Below are 9,766 nucleotides of genomic sequence, written 5' to 3' on the forward strand. Positions count from 1 at the left end.
GATTTTGGAATCTAAAATAACATTAGAACACTCATCAAAACCCCATTTAAAAACCTTGAAAAAAAATTCACTCAATTACTCAAAAAAAATTTCTCTAAAGATCTAAATGACAATTAAATTCTGGGAAAAATTGCACTTAAGAAATAAATAAACTAATCCATAAAAAAATTTCCTGTCATTGACAAACCAAGATTGATAAACAAAATTTCCTCAAAAGAATCAGTCCATTCACTTTTTTGGCTTAAATGGTTAATTTTATAATAACGTAAGAGAATTGGTGACTTTGTGATATTTTCCCAAAGAAAATTTGAAAATTCAGCCGAGGCAGGTCTCATCTCTCAGCGTGGCTCCGTCCCAGCAATAAATTGGCGGGACGAGAGAACTCAAAAGAATTCCCGATAAAAATAAAATGGATTAGAAAGAGCAGCAGCTTATTATTGTTGTTGTTGTTGCAAGAGAAATTAAATAATGCTGACCGGAAGAGACAGCTTGAATCGATTGATCGGCAAGCGTAGGCGATATCTTCCCAATCGTGAATCCCTTCTCTCTGCCCCAATCCAGGTGACTCTGTCTCTACCACTGTGAAATTATTTTCATCTTTTTAAATTCTTTGTTTAAAATTGAATTTCACTTGATGTTTGTTAGAGCTCTTTGAATCTCTGCAATGATACGAAAAATGGTAAAATTATCCCGGATGATGAAACGGAAAAAGGCTATTCCAAAGCTGCTCGTCTTGTGACCTGCCCAATTTGTGGTTCTGATGTTCCTGGTGATAATCATATGATCAACTCTCATCTGGGTAAGCTTGTTTTCTTCTCCCTTTTAATTTATTTGATTGCTAACTAATAATTTACTCATATTTGATTTAGGGGATACCTGATATTAGGGTTTTTGAACTTTTTGATTGCATTAGTGTAAATAAATTTGGTGATTAGCTGTTACAAATTGTTTGATTTCTTTGTATTATGCTTATAGTTTGAATGAATTGCTTCTAGATGCCTGTTTAGCTAGAGGAACCAAACGAAAATTGACTCAGCGCACCCTTCTTCAATTGAACTTCTCTGCACAAACTCAAGATCAAAACCATTCCAATGAAACAAAGCTTTCCACTACCAACGTGTTTTCTGAGGGTCCAGTTGAGAGTCTTGAACAGAATTCTATTTGTGGACTGGCTAACTATGTAGCAGTTGAAGACTATAATAGTAATCACTGGAGATCAACTGAGAATACAACCAGCCATCAAAGGATTAACTGTGATGAGAAGACACCTTTGTCTTCCCCACATATTAATGGGCCTGAACATGATGTGAATGTGACTGTTGATGGCATGTCTGAGGCTACTCTTCAAACTTTTATTGTTGGTCGGAGGTATAGTGATGAAAAGGAGATTAAAATTGGAGCTCACATCTCTCTTTCAAGAGATCCTAATAATGTTAAGGACCCCAATGCTGTAAAGGTTCATTTCTTTTTGACTGGGCATTTGCATGAGCTGTTTTTTTTTTTTTAATATCTTATTATTACATACATAGATACATACTCAAAAAATTGTATGAGTTACAATTGATTATGCGACTCTATACTCGAAGAGTTGACTAAATTTGTGTCTTTTGGCAATGCTATGTGTAGAGAATTACTGCTTTGAAATTTGGGTTAATACAGATGTTTGCAAGAGATGAGGATGTGTTGCATGAGTGAACACACACCCACACACTCATTCATACATTTCATTGTTGAAGGTTCATTCCTCTGCAATATACATACCCTCATTTAAAGTCTTTGCATACTCTTCCAAGTCAGGTTTTTTCTGCAGATTCTGGATGCTGTAAAGTGCTCGGTTATCTTCCTAAAGAGTTATCAGAATATTTATCTCCGCTAATGGAAAAATACTCCCTGAGCTTTGAGGTGATGCAGTTATCAAGTAGGAAATATTCATATTAGCTAAATTTCTATGCAGTTTGTTTATTTTGTTATTGTACTGTGGAAGAATGTTTGGTGTATGATCAATGAGGTAAAAACTTTGGTGTAAAGGGAATAATTTTTCAAGTCTCATTGTGCAACCAACTTCCTTTTCGGTCAAGTGCAAATTCTCTTCTTCACAGGCAATTGTTTAATCTGCAAAATATAACGATAGTGAGAGGAGGTGAAAATGCTATCCATTGCTTAGCTAATTATTTCACTGTTGTCAGATTCTTGCCTACTTTGATTATGCTCTTCTCCAATTTTCTACAACCACTGCACCTGTATTTCACTAAGAAAATTTTCGTGAAAAAATTTTTAAATGAACAAAAATTCAGGCTGTGTTTGAAAGCCAGAAAGAAAGAGACAATATCAAATTGGTAAACTTTAATGGAAGACCACCTTGATCTTCTGATTCCATTATGTTTTTCTCTGTCAGTTGCTAGTGTTTCCATCATGTGCCCAACTTTTCAATGCCAGAATATTGTAGATAAAATCATATGATGGAATTGGGAAACTGATGAGTAATTGCTTTATTTATCACTTTTGTACGTGGTTTTTTTATGCAGGGTTTTGTGATTTCAGCTCCAAAACATTCCCTTGATGTTGCTCAAATAAAGATTACATATCACAAGATTGAATCAGATAATGAAAATGATGATGATATTAAGGTTTCTACATGTCTCTGGAAAAGGGCTCTACATGTAGCTAGATCAGCAAAAGGCTATCCTTCCAGTATGATCAAATATCAGTGCAATTTCAATTTGTTAATACAAGAAGTGCTGGGAAATAGTCGTCATCTTTTTAAAGCTGATGAAATTGACTTCCTAGGTATCACTGCCGATACTTAAGTATCTTTTTTTTCTTTTGTTACTACATCTTAGTATCTTTTTTTTCTCTTTTGTTGCTACATCTTCCAGAAAAGTTATGACAATTACCCGTACTTTCTTTTGTCAGAATCATTCTCAATGCTTTCTGGGGATAGTCAGAGGCTTTTTGTCCGGCTTTATATGCGGAAAGGTCCCTTTACTTACCAGACTATCTCTTTAGTTTGTTGTAGCATCAGAGTTATACTTCTAGCTGCCTTAAGATTTATTATGTCTCTACTTTCAGGGCTTCTAGTGCATCTTCTAAATTCATTACCATACCAAATTGTTAAGCTGTTGGGATGCGGCTTCAAACACACATATACACACACTTTTAAGTAAATACTGTGGGAAGCTTAAATTAGACACATTTTCTATGGAACTTAAATTGGATGTATGAAAAACATAAATTTTTCCATCTTTTTTTTTTGGTTAAGAGATGTATTATGACTAATGAATCTTGCCATCTTTGCCACGAGTGAATCATTCTATTTCATCTTGCTGTTATCCCTAAAATTTTCTTATTAAGTGCATTCGATTATACATATGCTAGATTATGCCAAGTTAGAAAAACTGCATTCTCAGAAGTTGTATGAAATCACTTTCAGGTAAATGAATCATTTAAAAATGTCTATTCTATCAAGCAATTTGTTGTCTTTTGCGGAACGCTATTTGATGAGCAATTGAGAACAATGTCCTTTCTCCCAAGACTGACATTTGACGGTATATTTGATATCATATCACTGTTAAGGGCCATGGTTTCGGTTGTCGAATATTTCCTATCCTGAAGTATCAAATTCTCGAGAAGCAGTCAGGGAGCTCATTGGTAATTCAACTCTTTTGATAATATTATTTCCAAATTTCAATGGGTTCCTTAAAGAAAATTTCTAAATGTCATTGGATTGCAGATAATGGCTATATACGCTCCTCCGAAGATACAAACGAACTACATGATGCCATTAAGGATATTTGTAATTTGCTCACTGTCTCTGAGCTACGTGAAATTTCATGTGTGCTTCCGAAGGTTTATGTTTTTCCTACTTGTCAGTCTCATTTTGTTTCTTTTCTTTTCACCCCCACCCCCCCCCCCCCCCCCCCAACCCCCCCAACCCCAAACTTATTCAAGAAGTATGCAATGAGAACCTTATGATATTGAGCATACATGTCATCTGATCTAGGATTCCTTAGGCGTGAAATTTTTAGTAAGCAACATTATTTCGAAAATGTTGATTAATTTACAGCAGCAACATTTTAACTTTATTTTTGGTTGCTGTTGCACACATGTTATTGCTATATGTAATTTTCTTTTTCGCTTAAAGGTGTGTAACCTTTTTTACCTTTTGACAAAAGGTTATTCCTAATTAAACAAACACCTAAAGAACATTGCATGTTTAAAATTAGCTGCTTAGTATTAAGAAGCCACTAAACCATAAGCTTGAGTCATCAAATTACAATTGATACTATATGAGTTCTGTTACACCCCCTTGAAAGCAAAGCATGTGCGGTTGTTGATCAAATACAGCATGACGACAAACAGTTAACCAGCTACCATGTAGACAAGTAGATATTATACCTTTTGTCAATCTTTGTTGCTCTAAAGTCTATTGCACATGTGTCTGTATCAATAAGTAGACACCATTCGTTGCATGAAGCAAGCCTTTCATTGCATAGACATATTTTCCATCTATGTTGCTAGTTCAGAAATTTCATCAACATTCAAGTGACCATATTACATGGTGTTCTCTTCCATCACTATTGACTTTGGATTTAGCAATGCTTTTTTTATTAAATATGTGTTCTTTATTAGAAATTTAATTTTGTTTGCATGTTCGAAAGTTTTAGTTTGTCTTTGGTATATATACCATTGATACATTGTGTTTAGGTGCGTCATTCTTGAATTGAGTTCAAAAATTGTCCATCTTACTTCTAACATACTCTAGGTAATAAAGTGGCTATCTCTGATATCCCATCGAAACCTTGTAACTATTTTAGTATTTATGAGCATAAGTTTCAGATTCCAATAACCATATGGCTTATTTTAGTTGGCAAGATGTGCTTCAATATTTTCCATAGCCAAAAATTATATTTGGTTAAGACATTTTGATGCTCGTTTCAAAGATATGTTCTTTTTGTCAGTAGTTGTTTTGAAGACCTCGATACTTGCATGAGCATGAGTTTCAGATTCCAGTATGATTTATTTTAGTTGGCGAGATATGCTTCGTACTAACTTAATATCAGGTTTTCCTTTGCCAAAAATTATATTTTGTTAGATATTTTGATGCTCTTTCCAAAGATATGTTCTTTTTGTCAGTAATTGCTTTGAAGACCTTGATATCTGCATGAAACCTTGAGGATCCATGCCTTGACTAAGCAAGGATTCCTTTATATGAATTTCTATTTATTTCCAATATGATATTTTCCATCATCCATACCTACTTGTTAGAAAAAGGAAAAGAAGAGCATTCCATTCAGTAGTGTTCCTTTAGAGAAGTGTTTCTTCAACTCTATATAATGTTCATATTGTGGTCTTTATTTCTTCTATAGCCTTTTAATTGCTCTGCAATGTTCTTTATTGAGTCTTCAGAATTGCCATCGTGGTTCAAGAAAGCAAAAGGTTATTGCATCTCTTCTTTGTTTCTATGAAGACGGTATATGGTACATATGATATACTTAAGAGATTTTTAAGTCTTATAGTATTTTAAGATTTTTAAGTCTTATATTTTTTTGTTAATTTTAGTCTCCTTGTTTTTCAAATTTGCAGTCCATTCCTACCAAAAATGATTCTGGACAGAACAGGGTTATGTATTAGAGTATCTTCAAAAGCCGAACATCTTATCTGGCGTGCCGAGGTGCTCATTTGGCTTCTATGTTTTTTTTTTTTGGGGGGGGGGAGAACAATTTGGTATTTAACCAAAATATGGGTTTTGGTTTACATCTAAGTATTTTCTTTGGAATTTTCTTATGCAGAGGCTCTTTTTCCTTAATGGAGAGCAGGATCTGTCTGCATTTCTGCTAGTTGATCTGGGGATTGTCAAATATCCAACTTACAACTGCATAATTGCAGAGCAGATTTTCTCTGGTCTATGTGACTTGCTTGCTTATGAAGAGGTCTTCATTTGTGTTTATATGGAAATATTGTTGGAGAGTTTGTTGCCTTTGCTCTAAGTGTTGTTATTTATTGCAGGCCATTGAATTGGCACAAATAATGGATCAATCTCTTGATGAAAACAACATTGAATTGGTTTTACGATGCATTATGATAGCTGAATCCCGTATGTCCAGTAGCTCCTGCAAAGCAGTTCAATCCATAACTTCTGAATTAGCAAATACATTTCATTTGTGCTTTTCGGCGTCATGGGTGTACTCAAAAGTGGTCTTGTTAGGAATTTCGTTTCTTGAGCGTGAGCAAAGGTATGCAATTTACAATCAAAATTCTTTTTTTTCCCCTTTCTTAAAAGAATAATTGTATTTCTTTTGAAAGTAGAACCCTTGTGCGTGACAACAACCATATTTCTTGATCAGTCAATGCTCTATCATTTTCTCCTTTTTTCCCTCTTTTTCCTTTTTCCTGCTGCCACAGTCATACTTGCAATTGCTTTCTGAAATGAACTCCATTTCATTACAATATGCTTCCTAATCATCTGCCTAACTGAATCTTGTTCTCAGTAAAAAGTTGTCTTAAAGCAAGAATGCTCTTGTTGGATTGCAGCATATGCAAAAGCATTCTATAAAGCTTATGTGATTGCTTAGGTGAACTCTCCCAATAATTGGATGTATGTACTCCTTTGTCCAAAAGCTTACTCCATTGATTGGCTAAGTTGTCTTGTTTATACCTCCTATCATTGGAGTTGTAACTTCTAAAACTTTAAATACTACCACCTCTTATATAATTGAAAGAATCCTTATATTTTCCCCCCATTGGTTGCAGTTTTTTTCTTTTTTGGTTCCCCATTAATACCACCACCTCTGGCATATCTGGAAGAAAACTTTATTTTAATTTTCAGTTGTGCACACTAAGCAAGATGCTTTTTCTTATCATTGCTTCAATCAGTGATAAGGAAAATTGATCTTAATTGGAAATTTCGGATACCCCTCTCGTGAATTGACCATCTTTAAATCACCTCCTTATTTTTAAAAACCTCAAGTTACTCTCGGTTTTGTCCAAAAGATAAGGGAAAATTGGGGGTGGGTTGATGAAATTTTTTTTGTCTTCTTAACAAAAATATAGGTAAATTGAGAGGGATGATTTGAATTCAATTCACGGGGGGTAATCTGAAATTAACCCATCTTAATTACTACATCATAAAATTGATAACTTGGTGAAAGATGGGTGTTTGCTTTGCGTGAAGTTGATAAGGATTTTTGCTGTTCTGTTCCACACTACTTCATTTGTTATTTTGCACAAGATACCTCTCTTAGTCTCCTACGTTTGGCAAAGGATAAATAACGTTATCTTTAGAGGTAAAAGAACAGTTTCATATCATATGCCACCTTTTAAACCTTTGTTCCCTTTTTCTCTTCTAGAAAATAATTGATTATTCTACTTTTCTATATCTCCAGCGGTTAATTGTTTGCATTAAGCATAATGCTCTTTGGTTATCACTGACTGATTAATGCCAGAAAGAATTGAGTTCAATTACTAGTTTGGAAACATGGTGCCCCAGGAAAAATGAAGAGATTTTGCATTTGATGCAGTTGAGACATTTTGCTATCAAAATGATCCTATTTCTGTCTCAGGTTCAATGATGCCATAAATTTGCTGAGAAGGCTGCTAAGTTGCTTCACCTGTGATAGTAGAAGAGGATATTGGACATTGAGGTTGTCTATTGATTTGGAGCATATGGGCTGTCCCAGTGAGAGTCTGTCAGTTGCTGAAGGTGGGTTACTGGATTCATGGGTACGTGCTGGTTCAAGAGTAGCACTACAAAGGAGGGTCCTTCGATTGGGGAAACCACCAAGGCGGTGGAAAATTCCTAGTTTTTCAGAATCCATTAAAAGAAAGATCACTGAGGTTATTGCTTTAATTTTTTAAGATTTTGAGATTGAGATGCTTCTTGAACTATAAATCTAAAATGTTGCGAATCTGATTTCCTTGTAAATAAAACAGATTCATGTTCAAGGGAGGCCTTTGAACTGTGAAATTGGTATGAAAAGCTGGTTCTATGGAGAGGATGGTGAAAAATGTGGAGTTGAGCAGCTTGCTTTACAGTATTATGCTAGGGAAGGAGGTGGATGGCATGGTGTACATACAGAGAGTGGCATTTGGTTAACTATTTTTGGGCTTCTCATGTGGGACATTTTGTTTTCTGATGTACTTGATGTTTTCCGCAGCAGATTTCAGGTATTCTTTTTTCTAACTTCTCATTCTCTCCCTGAACTTTAACATATGCATGTATCTTCATATGCACATGCATGCACTTACCACCACTCAGTTTCTATTGTTTAAGTACTTCAATTGGGTTTATTTTTACAATTCTCTCCAAAATTGGAGAAATGGAAGTAATAAAACGGAAGATATGAAATTGAATAAATTGAATCAGATTGGGGGTCCTAAACTCTGTTTTGTTGTCTCCACACTCTGCCAATTATTTAAGAGAGATCCTCTTCATTTTTTCCTTTTTTTTACTAGAAACTTTATTAACAATAGAAGAAATTACAAAGAGGTGGGCCCAGCAGTTTACAAAATGACTTATCGAACAAAAAATCCAAAATTGCCAAGAAATTCATCTAACAGCAGCTTCCTGATATTCTTGAATACAAAGAAAAATGGAATATTCTTTTGAATTCGTTAATCATTACAAACAAATGCCTAGAAATGAGCTTTATACCAAAAAAATAAGCATTTAAAAGTATGACAGAAAATAGAACTCTGATTTTTGCTTTCTGTCCGACACTTGGCTCTTATAACCAAAATAGCCAAACATGTCATTGCTTCTAGGTACGCACTTACCATTTATTCTTCACATTGATCGCTTAATCTTCTAACTTAGTTGAACTTGTTATTTTGTTTTATTAAAATCAAGAAGTGTGTGTATTAATATACTCCTAAAAGAGGTCAAAGTTGTCCAGACGAAGAAAGGAAACAACCCTGAAAGTGTAGAACAGAAGGCTATTTATGAAAATTATTTATCTTTTTTTTTTCTTTCCCCGCAGAATGCTCCCTTGGATTTGGCAACTGATAGCTTTTATATAGTGAGAAAGAACCTTATAGAATCTCAGCTACAAAAAATTTATGATGGTATGGCCGAGGAGATTCTCATCACATCTTGGGAATCACATGTGGGAACAGTTTGCAGAGGGGTTAACTGGGACCGGCATTCTCTCTCTGAGCTTCGAGCAGCTGTTACCTGCATCGGGGGCCCTTGTTTGGCTCATTTGTGCCGACATCTTGCCCAAGATTACGGAAGCTGGTCCAGTGGAATGCCAGATTTGTTGATATGGCGTTTCCACAACGAATACAGGGGTGAAGCCAAACTCGTCGAAGTTAAAGGCCCCAGGGATCGGCTCTCTGAACAGCAGAGAGCATGGCTACTGTTGCTAATGGATTGTGGGTTCAAGGTAGAGGTTTGCAAAGTGAGTGCACAACCAGTATCTACATGAAATCTTACTGCTTTTTCTTTACCGGGAATGTGAATGTTTGCAAAGTTGGATTTTGTATCGTTTATCACTTGCAATTGCAGGTATTTTCAAAAATTCTTTATGGCTTAATTATTTATCAAACATTTTCACAAAACGTCATTTTCACCTCTTGCTATTACAAACTTATTTCTGCATCCTCACATTTCTTTGGAGGGAATTCTCGAATACTGCGCCTTAAAAGATAAGAAAATGAAGTGCCCGACCAATATAACTTAGGAGTTAGTTATTAACCAGTTTTTTTTTTTTTTAATTTAAAACATAAAAAAAAAAAGTGCAATTTTAATCAGTTGAACAATTTTGTTGGA

The 9,766-nt window shown here is 34.9% G+C and overlaps 1 protein-coding gene across 3 annotated transcripts; it reads left to right on the top strand.

Moving 5' to 3' along the window:
• Nucleotides 1–295: 295 nt before the first annotated feature.
• On the top strand, nt 296–9,555 carry LOC102614903 (fanconi-associated nuclease 1 homolog). Of its 3 annotated transcripts, XM_006492990.4 has the most exons (15): nt 296–561; nt 646–799; nt 996–1,456; nt 1,798–1,902; nt 2,526–2,787; nt 2,914–2,976; nt 3,574–3,648; nt 3,731–3,846; nt 5,407–5,477; nt 5,584–5,671; nt 5,790–5,930; nt 6,007–6,233; nt 7,560–7,833; nt 7,930–8,163; nt 8,976–9,555. In XM_006492990.4, the coding sequence occupies exons 1-15, from the start codon at nt 469–471 to the stop codon at nt 9,420–9,422; spliced, it is 2,811 nt and encodes a 936-aa protein (XP_006493053.2). In that variant the 5' UTR covers nt 296–468; the 3' UTR covers nt 9,423–9,555. The 3 variants fall into 3 exon arrangements, with proteins under 3 accessions (XP_006493053.2, XP_024949122.2, XP_006493054.2); XM_025093354.2 differs by lacking the exon at nt 1,798–1,902; XM_006492991.4 differs by lacking the exon at nt 996–1,456 and having other exon boundaries at nt 297–561; nt 1,811–1,902.
• Nucleotides 9,556–9,766: the final 211 nt, after the last annotated feature.

This window comes from Citrus sinensis, chromosome 9 (assembly GCF_022201045.2).
Source record: "Citrus sinensis cultivar Valencia sweet orange chromosome 9, DVS_A1.0, whole genome shotgun sequence".
NCBI classification, from domain to species: Eukaryota; Viridiplantae; Streptophyta; class Magnoliopsida; order Sapindales; family Rutaceae; genus Citrus; species Citrus sinensis.